The sequence below is a fragment of the Alexandromys fortis genome, unplaced genomic scaffold (genome assembly GCF_014885135.2).
Source record: "Alexandromys fortis isolate MF-2015 unplaced genomic scaffold, M_Fortis_MF-2015_v1.1 scaffold_131, whole genome shotgun sequence".
Taxonomy (NCBI): Eukaryota; Metazoa; Chordata; class Mammalia; order Rodentia; family Cricetidae; genus Alexandromys; species Alexandromys fortis.
The window spans coordinates 1,374,862-1,396,041 of NW_026068023.1; the positions used below are offsets into that span (position 1 = coordinate 1,374,862).

The window sequence follows — 21,180 nt, forward strand, 5'->3', positions numbered from 1 at the left end:
TCATACATACAAAAAAAAAACTATCCTTGAAGAATGAAATATCTCAATCTCAGAGGAAACTGCTACACAACAACTAAGAGTTATGCGATTTTAAATAGTTTTTCTGAAATTAAGATCTTCCTGTACCCAATTTTCTGTTTAAGTTTTTTCTTCCTGCTCCTAGAGAATTAATGACCCCTAAATTTTAAAATGTTCATACATACATTATGTACATGCATGGAAATGCATGTAGCCAGCCATACAACAGGCATAAGAAGAACATAAAGCAATGTGAGCTCAAGGGAACAAAATTGCATTGTGGGGAATACAGAATTAATGACTATTATTAATTTAGTCAAGATGCCCCTAATAGAGAGTCGATTGTTAATCTGGCCTTGAAACAATGCCAGACGTGGTAAATGACAATTTATCCTTCTATTATTAATTTAAATTGATTAAATTAAATCAATTAAATTTAAAATCACTTTCTTTAAAAGTGAGAACAGGAAATCATGAGGGCACCTTCCAGTGATGGAATTCCCAGGGCAGCATTCAAAGAAGTTAAAATGTTAATGTTTTAAGTTAAAGATGGACATAAATATTTGATAATTATTGTCAGTTTCCCCAGGTCCTACTCTATTATTCAATAGCTATAACTCAATGGGCCCAGAATGCATTCTGTCCACCTTTGTATTCTTTTCCAAGAATAAGCTCGTATCTTTGAAAAGGTTTTCAATAGATATTGTGTTAAACTGAACGCTCATTAGTCCTTAGGTAATTTATGAGTCTAAAGTGCATCCTAATTCAAACTAGGAAACGTTATTTTATGAGTCTCTAAAAACAATGCTAATTATAATCACCTACTGCCAGGCCTCAATTGATAATCACAGCATTCTTGTCAAGAATGTCCCAAGAGTACGTATGAAAATTAATCACAAATATTTAAAAGTTCCCTCCATCAACAGAAACTACATCGTGACTTCCGTATAATCAGAAAGGCCTAGAGATGGTGTGCTGGAGATAATGTAACTCCTTTCTCAAAGGAAAGAAAAAGCTGAAATAGTGAGTCTGATCCTCACAGACAATGCACTAGACCAATGGACAGGTTATCACCTTCTTCAAGATACTAAGAACTAAGTATCACTCCTGAAGGGGCTAACATGCACAGTGAAGAGATTGTATTCCATGTTCTTGGCTCAGAGAGAATGCCTTTTGTAGTCCAGGTACGAACACATTTTAGGCTTGGGGTCTGTTATGGAGGAACTGGCTTTAAGAGAGTAATAAACTTATCCCACATCTAATTTTTATCTCTGAATCAGAGACACTACAAATCTAATGTCTAACAAATGTTAAGATGTTGATCCAATTCTTATTCTGCCTTAAATGACAATAAAATAGGAATTGAAAACTATTAAACTGTTAGAAATAAATAATGCCACAGCAGCCATCTCTTGGCTGGTCCAAAGCCGTGGTAAGCAGCTTCAAGACAGGCCACGTATCTTCTTAGACTGTGTCTTTTATTGTCCACTATAAAGGAGTCCCCTAAGTTAAACAAGACAGTGTGCAAACAGACCTCCTGACACTAATCCGTTTTATTTCAAAATCTCTGCTTTTTAGTACAAAACAAATGTTTTTGCAGCCAAGGTATATTTACAATCATTTTGTACTGACTGCCAAAACAGCTTAGATCTAAGATGGCAGTTAGAAGCATTTTCTAAGATGTGCATTTCTTCTGTAATTAATTAAAACCAGAATGGTGTGTGTGTGTGTGTGTGTGTGTGTGTGTGTGTGTGTGTGTGTGTGTGTTAGCATAAATACACAGTCAGCACTTCCTGAGAATAACGACAGCATCCCTGCTAAGAAGATCAGACTCTCCATCATGCAGGAGAAACCGTCACAGAACAGTGGTCTATATATCTCTGAGCACTGAAATCTGGCCAAGTTAAGCAATTTTCTCTTTGGTTGGCTGAAATCACTGGGCCAGGTGAACTGATAATTTAAATATTTTCTTCCCTGACTATTTCCTTGGAAATTATGGATTCTGGATGGGTGAGAGTTGTGGTACCATATGGCCATCTGATGTCTTCTCAGAAGTTGTTAGCAGCAGTTATTAAAAACATTCCTCTATTTCAGTTCCCTCCAAAATACACTGGTGCAATTTGGAGTGAGAAGAAAAGTTATAGGAGGTGTTTAAAATGACTAGAGACTTGAATCAAAAGATAAGAAACACACCAACATTAAATAAAAGGTTCCCTTGTAAAATTTCAAGTTTTAGAATTAGAAAGTAGGCTAAGATCTGCACCTCTATGTTCTGGGCTAGAGGTTGCTGAGAGGGTCGGACACTCAGGATACATACAGAACACAGTCATACCTCGGTCAAGTACCTCTAATCATTAGCAGTAATGGGAAATGTTGAAAGAACTGGAGGGATAATAGCTAGGCAAGATTATTCATGGAGTTACCATTTCTGTGTAGCTTTGGAGCCTGTCCTGGAACTAGCTCTTGTAGACCAGGTTGGCCTTGAACTCACAGAGATCTGCCTGCCTCTGCCTCCAGAGTGCTGGGATTAAAGGTGTGTGCTACCACCGCCTGGCCTCATTTTTCGATATTGTTTATACATTCGATTTTTTTTTTAAAAAAAAGTTTGTTCATTTTTATTTTAGTTGCAATGGTGTTTTTCCTGCATGCATGTGTGTGAGAGTGTCAGATTTTGGAGTTACAGATGTTAGCTGCCATGTGAGTGCTGAGAATTGAACCTGAGTCCTCTGGAAGAGAAGTCAGTGCTCTTAACCACTGAGCCATCTCTCCAGCCTCTAAATCCTATAATTTTAATATATAATTTTATAAATGATTTGATTTTTATGGATACTACAATAAATGTATCTTTACCTACTGTAGTTAAAAGCTGCTTGTTTGTTTCCCAACTGCTCAGCCCCGAAATAATCAAATAGAAACCATATTATTTATAATACTGTTTGGCCAATAGCTTAAGCATATTTCTGGCCAACTCATATCTTAAGTTAACCAATTTCTAATAACCTGTGTATCACCACAAGGCTGTGGCTTACTGGGCAAAGTTCCGGCGCTCTGTCTCCAGTGGGGCTACATGGCTTCTCAACTCCTCCTTCTTTCTCCCAGCATTCAGTTTAGTTTTCCCCACCTAGTTCTGTTTTACCTTATCAGGCCAATCTAGTTTCTTTATTAACCAATGGTATTCAAAGCATACAGAGGAGAATCCTACATCACCCTACCTTTTACTTAATTTATACATCATTACAGCAATAAAGAATATAAAAAGATGATGAAGCTTCTGAGAATGCCTATATCCTTATTTAATAAATACAGTTAATGAAAACTTTTCCAATAGGTTTTTTTTTTTTTTTATCTTCTATCAGGTTTATCTGGGGAAAATACAACATACTGCTTCTTCAGCTTCTGACAGAAATGCCTACTTTAAGAGCATGGTCTAGAGAGACAAAGTATCTGGGTTCCTACCTAGATTCTGATTCTTATTGTCTACATGACCATAAGCAAGCTACCAAGCGAACTTGCCGAACTTCTACATCCTTTGGTTTCCTAACAGGAAAACCAGGAACGATAATAGTACCTGTCTCCGAACACAGATTTGAGAATTATGAAGTACTCAGATTGTGCTTAACACATAGCAGATAATAAATAGCACCCATTATCATAAGTTAAACAAAACTCACTAGTAGAAGTAATTTCAGAAAAATTACCAGAATGCACAGCAGTGATTTTAGAAATAGGCTCAGCCCCTGCCACTTTCTAAGAAACCAACTTTCTATATACTTCTGATCTTCAGTGGCTTACAGGTTTTAGTTCTCATTGTGCTGGGTACACTGTACATGGGTAGGTCACTTCAGCAGCCCCACTATTACTGACATGGAAAAAGCCCTGAAATGCTCTTGTCTGTTTGAATGAGTGATTACACTGTTCTGCTTATTAACCAGACAGTGTTGATGCTACAGATATTTTAATTCTAGAATTAAAAAAAAAATGTAGATAAAGCCATCTCTGATTCTCCTCAGAGCATCTCCAAACTGCAGCAACTCTCCTACCCAACTGTCATCCCAGGGAGGTTGCTGCGCTGCTCTGTAGATGATTAGCCTAATTAATCTCAAAATGGCTGGAAACAATGCATTTTAGCACTTGCCAGCATAAGGAACGGATTAACTGAACAGTATGAACTTCACGGAAGCTTGAACAAAGAGCACTATATTCTGTTTTCTGATCTCAGCAGAAAACTGCCTTCCTGTCTGGATAGATGCCTTTAAAATACATGAAACAAGTCCTAGGATTTCTGGGTCACTTTCAGACATTAAAAGCTACCGGCTGTGGGTTTAGATGGATGGCATGAGAACCTCAGCTTGATCACCAATGCCTATGTAAACAACCAGGTGAGGTGGTTCTCTTGTAACCCCAGAGCTGAGAAACATTAAGCAGAGAGCTACTGGCCCTAGTGAGAGAACCTATTTCAGACAACATGGTAGACTGGGCTTGAGGAGGAATAAAAACTGAGGTCTTCTGGCCTCCACACGTGTGTTCACATGTGAACTGAGCACATATGAACATGTGCCCACCTCCACACACAAAAATATCTACATTCAAATCAGGGCCTTCACCTTTTAAAACCTAAACTGACAGTGCCGGAGAATCCAAATGTCTGCCTCCTGCTACCATCACACATTATTTTTGACTGCTGAGGGAGGCACGGAGTATGGCAATAAACGTACATATAAAATGTTTTTTGCTCCTTCTATGTCTTAGAACTTTATTACATTAATTATTACTGTGTCTGTGTGTATACAAATTGTGGGAATACGGACTCTTCCATTCTGTGTGTTTGGGGACTGATTTCAGGTTATTACACTTGGTGGCAGGCACCTCCACCCAGGTCCAAGATAGAATTTCTTGTAAGCAATAATCTCTAGCTTTGGGAGATCTGCTCACCGGTTTCTCTTTCTGTTCTGGCCCAAGAATGCAGAAGGAGCCCGTACTTTGCTCCGAGCCTTGCTGCTGGTCCTTCAGGAGGACTAAAACCTTAGTTTTGGAGATGGATGGCAGAAGTAGAACTGCTTGTTGTAGTTTGTCTAGGGAACTGTCTCAAGCAGTAACAGAAGGCTCAGGAGGTGGGCTCTGGCTGGAGGCAGTAGGTTGTTGGAGGCTGGGCCCTGAGGCTATAACCAAGCCTTAGCCCTCACCCAGTAATAAGATAAACTGCTATCTCCAATGCCTGCACCTTCCAGACAAAATAACCTTCTAAGTTATTCTGGCTGCAGAACCAGAATAATAACTACTATACTATCTTTGCTTTATTCATTTGTTGCTTATTATGTCTCAAGGACTTTCTTAAGGAATGCCTCAGGCAGGGTGATATTTGAAATACTGAACAGATAGGCAGACAGTGATCAGAAGGGGTGTGGCCTCCAGGCTAGAATGGGTCTTAGAGGGTGGGAAGGGAAGTTGACTCAAGTCCCTTCTGCCCCCCACAGTTGTAAGTGTTTTGATCAAGACAGCTGTATGGGCACAATCCAGGTGGTGTCACATTTGCCTCTCACAGTACTTCAGAGCAGCTTGTGCAAAGGCAGCTCCATCATAGTTTTTTTCTCCGATGTGACTGCCCCAAGTTCTCTATCTGCCAATCCCTCCCCTATTAGTCTGCAGTGGCCTCCTGCTTGATCAAACTAATCTACTTTCTATTTGCTTACTTTACCCTTGGGTTCCAATATCAAAACTAAGAATAGTGAAAGCCATTCCACATCTCCTTGCTGCCAGCTCCCTTGTTTTGTTTGTGCTTGGTCAGATAAGTAAAAGATGTCACAAAACATTGATGTCTAAAGCATTTCTTGTTTCTCACCAAACCTTAAGAATATACCGCTTCCATGTTCCTTTCTTAATCTTTAACAGTAGAGCTGGCTTTACTTTCGTGACAGAGAGGGGTAAGGAATGGAGAATAAGTCTACAGGAGAGAGAAAAGGCATGGTGTTCCACATATCATCCCTAGGATGATTTGGGAGCTGAGGTGGTGATGAGAGGCCTGTTAAGGTATAGGAGGTGGTCGTAGGAGAAGGGTCCAGTCGAAATCAGAACAACTTCCTTGACAGTTTTCCCTTTGGAATGTGTAACTTTACATGTCTCTATATTTAATTTTCAGATGTACCAGAAATAATTATACATTATTTGTTAAAGGGGAAAAAAAAGACTATGAATTACAAGTGGGACAAAAATGGAAGAAAGCATTAATCTACTGGTGATCATTGGCCATGCTGGCTCATTTATAGTGCATTTGATGCTTACTTAGCAACTGGAATGCTCTTCTAAAACACACTATTCATGATGTGGCATCAGATTCATGTGGCACAAATAATAACAAAGATCTTGGCAAATGATTTCTCAGCAACTGAGTTTCATCAGAAGCACATATTTTTAGTCAAATGTTGCTAAGTTGATTTTTCTGTAACTGAAATAGGCTTATTTCGGTAATTTTTCCCCTTTAAGTTACGACACGAGCATCCAAGCATCTGTTAAGCCATAGCATCTGTTTCATATTTGGGATGCATCCCTACAAATTAGAAGAATGCTTTTTTTCTAATGAGCTTTGATTTAATAAGAAATCCCTCTCATGACTGAAAGGAAATGACAACGCAGATTCCTCTCTAGCAGCACCGCACAGCGAAGCATCTCAGAGGCTCATATGGTACCATCCAAAACGGCTTAATAAAGATAAATGCTATATGGAAAGTTAGTTTGCTTGATATTTGGTGTTGTTCAATACTTTATAGTTTTATATAGGTGTGTACACAAAGAGAAATTATATAACCAGAAAAAGCAGATGGCCCAGACATCCATATTACTCAAAAAAAAAAAAAAAAAGGTCTTTCAAGTAAATTATCTTGAGAATCTAGAGTCTGGGAAACTCCAAAGGCACTCTCTTTATTGGCTACATTTGAAGGAGACCTTTACTATTCTCTTTTGGAACCAGTCCCTGCTGTTTTCCGAGTTTTCCTCACTGTTTCTGGTCTTCGCAGTCCTCTCTTTGGGTCTGGATTTTTTGCCTAAGAACCATGTCAAGCTTGGCATCTGATGCAATGGATTAGTTCCAGTCTATCTACCTGCTACTGTTTCAGGGCCTTATAGTCCTAATTTGTACCTGGCTTGGCTTTTAAAAGCCTAATTTAAAGATACCAATTTAAAGATTTCAAACTCTCATGTTTTTATGATAAAATGACAGATGATCTCATTAAGATCAGTAAATTGCCAAGAATTTATAAAAGAACCATGCCACTCACAAAAGAACTTAGAAGGAGCTCAATGGAGGGAAAGAGGAAAAGTTTTAGCATCAGAGTACAACAAACTGAGAATCCTGGTGTTGAAATCCTGCCACACGTTCCCTGTAGGCAGAGTGGTCTCAGCAGGATAGAAATGCTACAATTTACGGCAACTTCTACCTATTTTTCTCTTTGCCAATGGAGTAATAGTGGCATGTCACATCAAATGTGTGAGTGATACTCTAAAAAACCAGATTTTAGAATATGCCATCTGAATGTTTCACATACACACAAATCACTCTGACTAAAAGTGATGCAGTTTAGAGATTTAGAAGTGAATGAAGAAAGTCAAAGAAAGAAAAAATAACAAACTATTTTTGGAGCTCAGGGTGGTCTTATTTAACCTCACTAACCTTAAACTTACTAACCCAAGAGAGACAAAACCAGCAGTGATGGTGTACGACTTTAATCCCAGCACTCAGGAGGCAGAGGCAGGCGGGTCTTTGTAAGTTCAACGCCAGCCTGGTCTACAAGAGGTAGTTCCAGGACAGGCTCCAAAGCTACACAAGAAATCCTGTCTTGAAAAACAAAAACAAATTTACCCACGAAACAGTTTTTATGATATCCCTGGGCAATCTTTTTCAGTGTTCAACGACTTTTAGTAGCAACATTCACTGACATGAAAGGCAGTCCTCTCACTAGTGGAAACAAATACAGCTTATTTATGGTCACGGGTGAGACAGCACAGTTTAAAAAACACTATCATCATTATTTTGTGATGTCTGCATCTGCAGATCTTAACTTCTTATGACTTGCCTCTGCCAGCTGAAAGAGTGCAGAATTCCCACAGCGTTTCGCGGGCTCAGCGCCACCCAGCTGTGAAGTACTTGAAGAAATCTACAAAGAAAACAATCACATAAGCAGTATTAATTTTGATATCAGAATCTTTGCTTTCATATATATACAGGAATTTTCTTAATTTTGCAGGACTAACACTACTCCTAACTACCAAACTGCTTTAACTAGATCAAATCTGGAATAATCATTTTGAGAGTCTTTTGAGCTGCTCAAAAATAGGTGCTGCTTTGATGGACATATAATGACAAGAATATTATCCTTCATATTCCCAGCTCTAAATTTAACATTAGTATGATATGCATGTTAATCTCTACTTAAGAAGTAACTCATCAATTGGCTAAGTAGAAAGATATATAAAACTATTTTCCATTTACTAATCAATTAAAAGAATATGTGGGTTCTCTATGGGAAGAACTCATGTGATAGGTAATATGACAGGAGCAAGAGGAGAATAAGAATTTTATATAAAATACTGACTGCCTTAGAACACCATCAAGAAACTGCATTCAAAGACTAATAATGAACCTGGAACCTATGGGGTGCAGTCACCTGCCCATACTGTGTGGGTTGCACCAGCATACATGGTATTATACTAACTGCAAACTTTTTTACAAATTTAACTAAGCTGTGTCTGGGCAATATTATAAGTGAACAACACTGTTATTTTCATATGAAAACTTCATTTTCAATTTTTAACCTCAGTAAGAGTTGGAAAAGAGATCTATCTACAATCAGAAGGACATGCGCATAGCATTCCTCCCATGGAGAAGTCATCATGGGATCAGGTAGCTATGGCCTAAGCACATTCCATTTCTATGATTCTGAGTTCTTCTCAGTCTATATAAAGTTTTCTCAGTTTGGTTTAGAAGACAATTCGGTTCAGTAACTTGCAGTGACCTAGGTCCCACAGAAAATTGTGTCAGCTCAGGGACAGACTGCACATTGGGTGCTCGCTGGTTCTCTGTAGAATACCCTGGAACAACAGCCCTTCACAGAAACACATACTTAATATGTTGCCTGCGCTATTTTTTAAAAGTCTACTTGATGGAAGTGATGAGGAATTTTCCCTCCTAGATGCTACATTTTTAATAAACTCACTGCAATCACATCTGATTCTACTATAGAAAATTTAAGGAGTCTCACTCTTTCTGAAATTTGGAATAGTTTCCACTAGTCAAGTTTTCACTGATACATACTACGTCTTAACTACTACTATCAAGTTGAATTTAGTTGTTCGCCCCTTGTTAGACTAAGAAAAAGCTCACATACTATTATTACTGACATTCAGTACCTTAAAGACGGAAACACTGAATGTAAATGTCAGTCTCCTGAACTGGGGTCATATGATGTAGGAGTCATGGCTTCTGAGTCAGCCAGACTTCATTACTTTCTGCTATGTAGATTTAAGCAAATAATCAGGACTCTGAGCCTCATTTATTTTCCCTTTAAAATACAAGAAAGCTTGCCCAGTATTATAAAACAGTAGAGATTAGATTTCATATTGGGGACCAGCAGGGTTCTGAGGCCACAGTTCATTTCAATAGTCGGTGTAACAATCAACACTTATGATTTATCATGATCACCAGCAAATATAAACACTTTAGTGCCATTCCAAAAAACAGTTATACAATGAAATTGAACAGTTTATAGAGATGAAATGTCCAAGGATACAATTTATCAAATTTCATAATGGTGTAGACTATCAACTTTGTTGTGTGAGCAAATGTCACCAAGAGACAACAAACACAACGGGAAGGGCTGCACTACCCAAGTCCATCTCAGGACTTCTTCCTCCAGCTCCCTCTGCTGTTCCTTTTGTTGCAGTTTCTGTCCCTTGACTGAACTTCATCTCTGCCGAATCTGTTGCCTCCTGCAGTATAGGTCACACTAAGGGGTCCCCTGCCCTGTGTGAATGCACTGCTCAGTAGTAGGCTTGGAGTGGTTTCTTACACAGTAGGACAGCTCCCTGATTTTTCTAAATCTCTGAGAAGATATTCACCTAGTCACAGCTACATGACAATATATAAAATATTCAAAGTTGCTTAAAAGTCTGATTTCTTTTTTTTCTTTTGTTTATTTTTATTTTGTTTTTATTTTGGTTTTTCAAGACAGGGTTTCTCTGTGTAGTTTTGAAGCCTGTCCTGAAACTAGTTCTTGTAGACCACCAGGCTGGCCTCAAACTCACGGAGATCCACCTGCCTCTGCCGCCCAAGTGCTAGGATTAAAGACGTGTGCCACCATCACCTGGCAAAAGCCTGATTTCTAAAGGTGCAGGTGTGTGAGAGGTTCATGCTTCCAAATTCTCTTGACAAAAATCTCAGGGAATGATTTACTATGTTCCCTGAGCATTTTTTTTAAATACCTCATTTTCTTCTTTCTTTTATTTTGGAGAGGGAAGTATTTTTTCAGAGGTTGGGGGAAGACTGGACATATGATAATTTAGCCTCTGTCCAGATTTCTCCGCAGCACCTGACATGCTGATCTCTCCTTTGGCAAATTCCTCTCAGGGCTTCGATTACTGGAGACAGACCCCTAAAGCCATTCTCTGTTAATCTCTGCTGGCTTCTTTCCACACTGATCCTATTAAATAATAGTTTTTCTCAGAGTTTTCTTCTAGAGCCCACCCCCTTTTTATGTTATACATTTTATTTTAATAATTTCATCTGTGATGATGGCTTTGATTTCAAGAATAAGCAATATAATGTTAATCTGTCATTTTGTTACTATCCACTCCTGCTAAAAATTTTCAATGTATGGGACATATGTTTCCATTTAAGTAAAAACAATACCATCAATGTCTGTTTTCCAATGACTAGCCTACAAGCTGCTTCCTTCCCATCAGTGTGATTGCAACTCTGGTAGCTAGAGAGTACTGTATAGTAGGCTAGTGACTGTGAATTCTATTTTGCTCAACATGTATGGTGTTTGCCAATCTGATAATGCTACTGTTTTAACTATTACGCAATTCAGATAAACAGTATCCATTCATAAAGGATAGAAGGAGGGTACAATAGTAAGTAAATAGGTGAAATAGGATCTGAGATGCAAAAAAAAAAGTTACGAAAAATTATCACTCTGGATGTTAGAGTCCTCATTTTATGTTTCCGTTTGTGCATGAGTATACAAGGTGGTAAAGGTCAGAGTCAAATTAGGAGACAGTGAAATCTTTTGCAATTATAATGCATTATAGACACTTGTCTGGAAGACAATGAATAAGTATTACACAAATAAACCAAAAAACAAGTGGACATATGAGGATAGCTGGTATTGCTTACTTTAAAAGAAATATTAATGCCTCCAAAAACCCCACAGTATGTTCTGTGATTACTTGTAGTGAAGTATATGGCATTTTTATGGAAATGCAATATTTTGTAATATATTAAGTATTCAATCATGAAAATGAATGCTCTAAATTTGTACCTATGACTTGTATCCTATTGAGACAGAACCTTAAATTTGGTATGATTATGACTCTACTTATACTGGCAGGGTAAATATTTTCTAAGGAAAGGTTTAATGACCAAATCAATTAGTCTAAATCAAATAGATTGGTTGTGTCTTTTTAGTAAGTATGTTATTTTTCAATGCAAAGGTGTATATTAGGTTTAAGAGCCAGCCACGTATCAGACAGAGGATATGTGCACTGTCCATGGCTTTTAGACCTATTAAATAACGGAAAACAATAGCTCCCTTCTGACATTATATTCCGCCATCAGTCTTCAGGACCTAGATCTAAAGTAAGTGATGTGGCACTTTACCTTTGAACATCAACAATGCCAATAGGGAACTCATTTTGATCAACTGAATACATCAGAGCTTAGAATCACAGAGGGAGGGGTTAAGATGGATCTAGATGAAACATGAGCAACAAAATGAAGAGACTAACAATGGGGGCAAGCAATCTTTACACTGTATTTCTTTCTAGGACTTATAAAGCACGAATATTATTTTTCTCCTTTAATATAAACATTCACAAGGAACCTATTAAAAAGAAAGAAGTGCTTTACTGAGCCATGGTTCAATGAAGGTTAATTTCAACAGGTTTTATAGTGATTACACTTGGTTAAAAAATGGGAAAAAAGTCCTCCGTAGTGTTCAGTGCAGAAATCCAGAGCTTGCAGAAAAGAAACACAAAAACCATTTCAACCTAAGGAAATAGCCAGAGCCTTTAACAAGCGTTTTCTTTGCTAATTATGCTTCTCGATAAATAACCCATTTCTAAGAGAACACATAGTTAAATGCCTCTGAAGATTTTATAAATGAAATTAGCAAGATGCTTTCTAGGAATACTTTGTGTCCATTCTTATAAATATTTTAAAAATTAAACACTTTTACAGAGCTAAATGTTTCCTAAATATATAAACACTGATTCCCTTCTTAAGTAGGTAACAATAGGAATGAGAACACCTCAGAAAATATAAATGGTAACTTTCATTCAAACACTATGCCCTTCCTGTTTCCACCCTTCCTTCATAAAACAACAGGTATGAGAAAGTTCACTAACAATAACACTAAGACACTGCAAGTCAGTAGCAACTGGAGAATAGCAGCCTTAAGATGTGGTTTCTGAAAAGAATCTTGCTGCAGGTGGACGTTCTCAGACTGTGTGAATCACAAGTCTTAGGAGTAGAGTCTAGGAATCTTTGTGTTTCAACAAGCCTTATGGGAAACACTGACTCATTTTAAAGCATGAAAACTTTTGTTATGGACTAATTAGGACAATAAAAGATGATGCTATTTTGTGAAATAATAATAAAAACAAGAGGGACGTATCATCACTGTGATTACAGCCTACTCTACTTCTACTACAATATAGGTGTTTATCGCAGATTTCAGCAGACAACTTTTATTAGTTCATTTAGTTAACTCTGGTTTAGCCTTATGTGAGCCGGCCTACAACTAGGCTAACAGTATAGTCAGACACTAAAAACCTAGACTGAAACTTAGTATTCTCATCCATCACAAGGAGAAGGACTAGACCTGTTATGAATCTACATAAGGACAGACTTCTCTTATGTAAAGCAGATGTAGCACATACTGTTAAATAACTCCAAGTGCCGCATTTTAATTTGCTCAAAAATTAAAATGGCTTATATTACCATCTTATGCAAAATATAAGAAGATCAGTTCCCTGGGGCTTGAAGTGGGAAGAAGACTGCATCAGATTTGGGGTATAGCAGAAGTTGTGTTTGCTCACATTATCCAGGCGGGGTTATCCATCATGCATGACTTATGCTACAATCCCCTGAAACAGCTCCTGCTAAATTTTCAAATTAACAATCTTAAGATTCCTGAAATCCCACAGATGCTTTGTGTCAACTGAAAGACTTTGGGGATGAATGCTGCTAAGCAGCACTGTGACCTCTAGTGATGCATCCCTGAAGACTCTGTAGTAACTTTTTTGTTCTGTGGGGGAAAAACAGTACAATTGAGAGGCAAGGACCAAATTTTGTCATTTGATGGGGGAGTGCACTGAGCACAAATTGCTTCCTTTAGGAGACTCACTGATTTCATTCTTCAGAATCACAGGACAGTGGCCCTTACAACTATCCGTTTTATCCTTCAACACTGACCCTGGTTTTCAGAGGCTGCTAATGGATCTGATGCTGGTTATCTTGTAAGTAGCACTTAATCATGCAGTCAGGCACACACACATTTAGTCAAGATCTTCCACAATGGCACTTCATATTAAGTAGACTACTTCTGGAAATTAATATGTGAATATCAGGTATATCAAAGAGGAGCCACCACACCCTTCTAATTCATGCTACAGGGTGAAGACTTTGATTGGGCATAATATACAGCAAACAAATCTATTTTTTATGAAATGCTTCAGAAAAACTTGATGGGAATGGTTTAGATATTAAAAATAAATTCAGGCAACACACCGTCATTCTTTTAAACTTTTGAAAAATATTTAGCTGCAATAGATGGGTATCAATAACTGGAAAAGAGTGAGGAAATGATATTAAACAAAACTATTTTCCCCCAGACAATGAAAACAACAGTCTGCTTATCAGAATGGAAAATTATAATGAAATATTAATGTGCTCAGACTCGTCAAACAAATTGTTCTCCATGAAATAATACTTTGCATTTGTTATTAGTCTGATAGAATAGTCCTCAGCAACTAAAACAGCTACTATAGCAGAGTGGCCTGCTGAGTCTCAGAAGTGTCCCGAGATGAAGAAGCTTTTTTTCCCTTAATATAAGAGATGAAAGTAATTTTTTCTCATTTTCAAAGTGAAATGCTAGGTTTTCCCTTGCCAAAAGGATATCATTTTACATTTCTTATACTCAGCGCTCCTTACTCAAATGAATCAGTGATTTGGTACATCAATATTAAACAAAACAGTCTTGCCTATCATTTTCTCTCGATTCTATAAAACATTACTTAGATTCTGATAACGCATTTTCCTTGGAATGAAAAGTACAAGAACCTAAAGCAGGCAGGATACTTTTTCGTGATCTGTGTCCATCTTACTATTTGTCATAGAGCTCTCTAGGGACGAGCACACGGTTGAGGCAAACCAAGCACATAAATCACTAAATACGTGTTTGGTGTGTGCTATCTGGATGACAAGCTGACGAAACTGGAGATCCGGCGAAAAGTGACCTGAGCAGAGCTAAGGATTAGACTCTAATAATAAAATACTGGCTGCAGCTACATCTGGTGGAAAGCTACATAGTGACAATTTAACAAGTCATATTCAACACCATATTTGCTTTGAGAGAGTTATTCCTCAATTACAGCATCTAAATTTGCTACTGGAAACAATTAACTGGTATCTTGTGGCAATCATATTGACAGCAGGTTTTTTTGTTGTTGTTGTTGTTGCTTTTTTTTAAAGATTAAAGTAAATTAAGAAGGTAAAATGAAATAAATGAATCACTAGTGACTGATGTGAATGAATGGCAAAAAAAAAAAGGCCATAAATACTCTGTATATTATGCTAGTTATGGAAGGGGCATGCCTAAAGTCCAACAGAAAGTATTAGGATTCCTTTCAGCATTTCCAAAGATGAACATGATTTCTGAACACAATAGTCATAAAGAAACGAAGGCTTTACCTCTGCAAACTGAAACAAAGCTGATGCTTGACACTGTTTTGAAGGACCCTCAGGTTGGGATGTCCTTGAAGATATCTAAAAGGAAACAAGACGTGCTTACTGTTTGAGGATACTTTACTACATCGTACCACTAGACTCTGCCATGTATTTCCATGTAGATTCAGAAGTGAGTCGTCATTCTAAATCCCTCTTAAAAGATGAATACAAATGATAAAGGAAGACAATGGTTGTAAAGAACAAAGAGTCCGGCTCATTTCGAAAGATGAAAGTTATAAGAATACCCAGTGTATATCAAGCAGCAACATTAGACAGAGTCAGATGAATTTCTTCATTTCAATTATTTTTTTTAAAGATAGCATTATTAAAGCCAGACATGGTGGTATATGGCTTTAATCCCAGCACTAAAGAGACAGAGGCAGGAAAATCTGAGTTCAAGTCTATAGAGTGAGCTCCAAAACAGTCAGGGCTACAACAGAAAAACCGTCTTAAAACCCCCTCCACTCCACAAAAGAGGGAAAAATACAGTATTAAAAGCTTGAAGCTGTAAGTAGATACAGCCATATTCTTCCCTACACCTTACAAACTACTTTCTGTATAGAGGCATCTCTCAAACAGTATGGTAGAAGCACATGGAAGTAGGGTCTGGGTAACAGGATTTTAATCTCATTTCCACTTAGCAGGTAGGTATATGACCTCAGTTAAACTTCCCAAGACTTACTTTTTCCAATTGTATATTAGTGATGGTGATAGTGCCTATTTTATAGAATTATGATGAGAAACAAATATCCCTAAAAATGTATTGTCTGGCATAGACCAAGACATAACTGTTTAAATACAAAAGTATTTCCTTCTCTGTGTGTAGACATGCATGGGCACATGCATGTAGGGGACAAACGTTGACGTTGGTTGTCTTCCTCAATCTTTCTCCTCCACATTACTTTTTAAAGCATCTAAAACTGAACCTGAAACTCACTGTTTCACGGAGACTGACTGGTCAGCAAACCCCAACGGATATTCCTGTCCGTGTCTCCCATAGTTGGCGAGTACTCATGCTTACTTCTCATGCATTTTACCCACTGAGACATTCCCCAGCCCTGATTTCCTTCTGTTGTGCATGTGTAGCCTCTCATCAAACAAAACAAGCATACTTCAGCGTCTAACAGTGCATAGATGATTCTGCAATACCATATGTTGCTTTGTTTTCACCGAGTAACAGTGATAACCCTCAAACCGCTCTGAGGGCTAGAATAAAATATTTACAAGAATTTTTTAAGAACAATTCAGTTATTAATTTTTGTTCCAGAGTGGATAAAGTTCAGTTACAAAGACGGATGAAGTGAGAGGAAGTGAGCAGGAGCTTGCGGTATTATCATCTCAGCCCACTGTAGTACCTGAAGAGAACATAGTAGACCGTGTTCATATGTCACAGAGTTCTTACTAAGCAGTAAATGCACCCTGATCCCAATTCTTCGACCATAAAAATGACTTTCAGAAAAGCTAGAAAACATTATGGTCACATGTAGGCACAGAATCAAAGGTGATATACAAGAAAGAAAGAAAGAAAGAGAGAGAGAGAGAGAGAGAGAGAGAGAGAGAGAGAGAGAAAGAAAGATTAATAAAAAAGCTGCCTGACTATTGTATTGTGATGTGGGAGTGATTTCTTATTAATAAAGAAACTGACTAGGCCCATTTGATAGGCCAACCCTTAGGTAGGCGGAGAAAACAGAAGAGAATTCTGGGAGAAAGAAGCTGAGTAAGGAGTCGCCATGATTCTCCCGCTCCAGACAGATGCAGGTTAAGATCCTCCCTGGTAAGCCAGCTCGTGGGCTACACAGAATATTAGAAATGGGTTAGAACAATATGTAAGAGCTAGTTAATAAGAAGCTGGAACTAGCTGGGCCAGGCAGTGTTTGAAAGAATACAGTTTCCGTGTAATTATTTTGGTCATAAGCTAGCCATGTGGGCGGCCGGGTGCCGGGGACGCAGCCCTGCCGCTCCTTATTTCAACAGTATTGATACTATTTATTACTGAAGCCACTAGGAAAAATTTAAAGGTACCACATCTTTTGAATTAGATAAGCTATTTAAAAATAAATATCAACTAGACAAAAAACAGACCATCATAAAAAGATAAAATTTATCCAAGTGATCTGAAGACATTCTAAGCTGAAAATGAGTAACTTTTCTAGGTTCAGCCCCCAATTCTCAAAGTCCCAGGTATCACTCTGTCCAAGTGTGATAAACTACAAATGCAAAGCTGCAAGAATTTTCCTCAAGTCTTGGGAATTATGAAGTTAGTAGGATTTACTTCCAATAATACTTCTCATTCCAATTAGCCATCCATAAAAATTAAGAAAAAAAATGAACAATTTATATAAAAGGAAAACCTAACCTATAATGTATTTCTTCAGGAATTGAGTCAGATAGCATACCAAATAGAATCACAATTAAAATCCATTTGGTTTTTTATGAAAAGCATTTAATGAACAAAAGGATACTCTTATAAACAAAAAGATACTCTTATAAATACATGTTGCTATAAAGTATGATTTTAGCTAATGACTCAAATAGAGTCTTCTAAAGAAATGTTAAGACCTTTCATATAAAAGCATACTGACACAGATCTTTTTGGAAACTTCTATATGGTATAGAAGCCTCAACATGCACATACTGTTCTAAAAATCTCAAATACAACTTTATAGAGTTCACTCTATCACTAGGGCTTCACGGACCACTCACTAAGCATATCTGCTTGAAGCTAGGCCCACCCTCAATCAACTTATCTCTAACTGTTGTAAAGGGACCACAGCATGAATTCTTCATTATATTTAGTCCTTGCAAAAATCAATATTCAAAACATTCCAAACTCATTCCAGCCCTCAAAGACAGAAGAGATAGATATATGTTATGAATAAATAACACTGGTGATATAAGCAAAGCAGTCAGGAATATTCTCAAAGGACTAGCAGGAGGTACCAATGCAAACAGACAGACATCTGAAAAATATGGTTGTCCTGCACCGAACTGTAGTAGGACAGGAAAAAGAAGGAAACTTTAAAGGATCAAGGAAGAACAATTGGCTTAAATATTGGGATTGGAGGGAGAGATGAGAGTTCATACTGAGTTCTAAGATTAATGGAGGTATCTTCAGAAAGAGTTTTAATTTCCGCTTTTGACACGGACATTGAGCTATAGCAGCTCTGTCCTATGATGTAAGACTCTGGCAAAGGCAAACTTCACGCTATAATATCATGGCATGGCCGTGTCCTATGACCAGATTGGTGCCTGACCCAACTGTCATCAGAGAAGCATTATTTAGCAACTGATGGAAGCAAATGCAGCGTTCGGGAATCCTATGGAGGAGGAAGAGAAAGGAGTGTAGGAGCCAGAGGGGCAAGGATACCATGGGAAGTCTCACACAATTAACTAACCAGGGCTTATAGGGGCTTGCACGGAATAAACCAATAACCAGGTGGCCTGCATGAACTTGACCTAGGCATTCTGCATATATGTTACAGTTGTGTAGCTGGGTCCTCTTATGCGACTACTAATAGTGGGAAGAGGGCCTATCTCCAACTCTTTTTAATGGCTTTTGGGATCCTATTTCTCATACTCAGTTGCCTTGCTATTCAGGGAGGAGCTTAGTCTTACTGCAACTTGATATGCCATGCTTTATTGATACTCATGGGAGACTCACCCTTTCCTGGATGGGGATGGAAGAGCAGGGGATTGTGGGGTGAGTTGGAGTAATGGGGGAAAGGAATTGAGAGTGGAGGATTTGGGGATGAGGCTGTGGCCAGGATGTAAAATAAATAGATGAATTTAAAAAAGTAAAAAACAAAACAATATCAAGTTAGGAAAGAATCAAGTATAAAACAATAACAATGAAAATAAATAATGCATAGGTAAGAATCCTGAGTTTGTTCAGTCTTTGGATTTACCAATCAATGTGTTGTATGATTTAATAATCATTTTAGTTTGATCATAATAATAATTAGTATGACCTAAAAGCTTCTATAAATATGTATTTATTTCTCAATTAAAATCTCTAGAACGCCACAAGTGGATATCTGTAATCCTGATAGTTGGCAAATTGAGGCAGGATCCTAAGTTTGCTACCAGCCTGGTTATAAGGAGACTGTCTCAAAACCAATCAAACTAAAAGCCCCTGGAGTCCCTTACCTCTTACAAACTTTGATTATAAGTTCTTGTCTATAATTAATTGAACTGAGTAGAGTTCTTTGCTGTTTTCATTTGCTGTCATTAGCCCAAATTTAAACTCGCTTTATAAATGACTCCTTGATTAATTAAGTATAAGATGCAAACATTACCTCAGCAAATTGAAACAATGGTGACTTCTGACGCAACTCAGGTGACTCTGAAATATCAGGCCGGGAAGGCGCAGTCGATGTCTGAAACGAAGTCAGACAGACAGAGTGAGCATCATGACAATAGCAGACGAACAAATGCCACCTAAAGCACTGTCAACCTCACCATCTAACAACAAAAAAGTAATTGCTGAGTGCGGCCTGAATGGACACATCTACAACACACTTGTGTATTTGAACACTCGGTCCCCAGTTGGTGGTGCAGTTTGGGAAGGCCATGGAAACTTCTAGAGGATAGGGGAGGGTTTATAGACTTGCCCACCTTCCTGTTTACTCTCTGTTTCTTGTGTGCGGATAAAGATGCTATCAGCTAGCTTCCTGCTCCTGCTGGCATGTCATGCCTTCCTGCCACTATGGATGCTAGCCTCTGGAACTGTCAGCGAAAATTAAGTTTTCAGGCAAGTTGCTTTTGCTCATATTTTGTCACAGCAAGAAGGAATAACTAATACACTTTACAAAATTCTATGCAAGTGACCACTCAAGTGGCAAATAATCGACAGAGCTAGTAGAAGCACAATACCTTCAGAATGTGCACAGAGATTAGCACTTTACTGCTGGCTTCCTGTCCCAATCCAGAGAACACCTCCTCCCCTGCACTATGTTGCCTCAACATTTCCTGTTACACACAACACAAAAACACAAACTCTCTCTGGCAGGATAATTCCAGGAAAATAAAACTAAAGTTAAATTCTTATTTTCCAGGGTTTTCACATATTTAGAGCATGAGCCCTAATCTTAAGAAGGTTAGGGTCTACCTAAACATTCTCTTCTTGTAAGATATACTAGCGAACATTTAACATTCTGTTATCATCTTGTTATTTTCACTATTAACAATACTTACTAAAAAAAAAAAAGACACCTAAAATCGTATCTTCCCAGGATTCTTCCAAGAATATACATTACCTCATTAATTTTATGCAAGAAATAAAAATATTTGTATTGGGAAACATAACCATTTTAGTAGTGAATTCTAGTGAAGGAAGATTTCTTTTTTCTGACCTAAGTCTCCCCCCCTTTTTTTTTATAGATGAAATTAATTTAGAATCCCAGAGGTACCTGCCACTCACCCTCAGTACCCAATCCCCCTTTATTTAGCTCTTACCATCACAAGGCACACTTGTTTACTGTGAATCCTCTCCCAGGGCCCGTTACTACATTATTTTCCAAACTGCCTAGGCACAGTGTACTAAGAGGTATTTGTAGAATTATACTGAGATCAGTAGCAAATGCCTGTGGCACTCAGGAGGTAGAGGCAGGGGAATCAGAAGTTTAAGGTCACCCTTGAATGCATGAGACCCTATTTAAAAAAAAATACTGAAGGAAAAATAAAAATTGAGAAGTATTCTTGTAAGTCCCCAAATCAATGGGTTTCTCCTACATTCCTGAATAATGAAGTTAGGTTTTCAAGGGATAATATCTAATTTTTTTCACTTTAAAGGAAAAGGCAACAGAAGTTTTACAAACTCACACACACATACACACAAATATACATCAACGTGTGTGTGTGTGTGTGTGTGTGTCCCCACTCAACTTTTCCACTTGATGGCTGAGGAGGAAGGTATTTTTCTAACAGTGTTCCAGGCTATAGAGTAGGAA

General features: G+C 37.9%; 1 protein-coding gene across 11 annotated transcripts in view; it reads right to left on the minus strand.

The window, feature by feature from the left end:
- The window catches only part of Bbx (BBX high mobility group box domain containing), a 240,622-nt gene that overhangs the window by 42,967 nt on the left and 176,475 nt on the right, over window positions 1-21,180 (minus strand). For 10 of the 11 annotated variants that reach the window (XM_050163460.1, XM_050163461.1, XM_050163471.1 and 7 more), the window contains 3 exons: window positions 19,528-19,608; window positions 15,197-15,271; window positions 8,085-8,165 (listed from right to left, as the gene is read on the minus strand). In XM_050163460.1, coding sequence (XP_050019417.1) covers window positions 8,085-8,165; window positions 15,197-15,271; window positions 19,528-19,608 — 237 coding nt within the window. The remainder of the gene's footprint in view (window positions 1-8,084; window positions 8,166-15,196; window positions 15,272-19,527; window positions 19,609-21,180) is intronic. The other variant, XM_050163469.1, reaches the window with a different exon arrangement.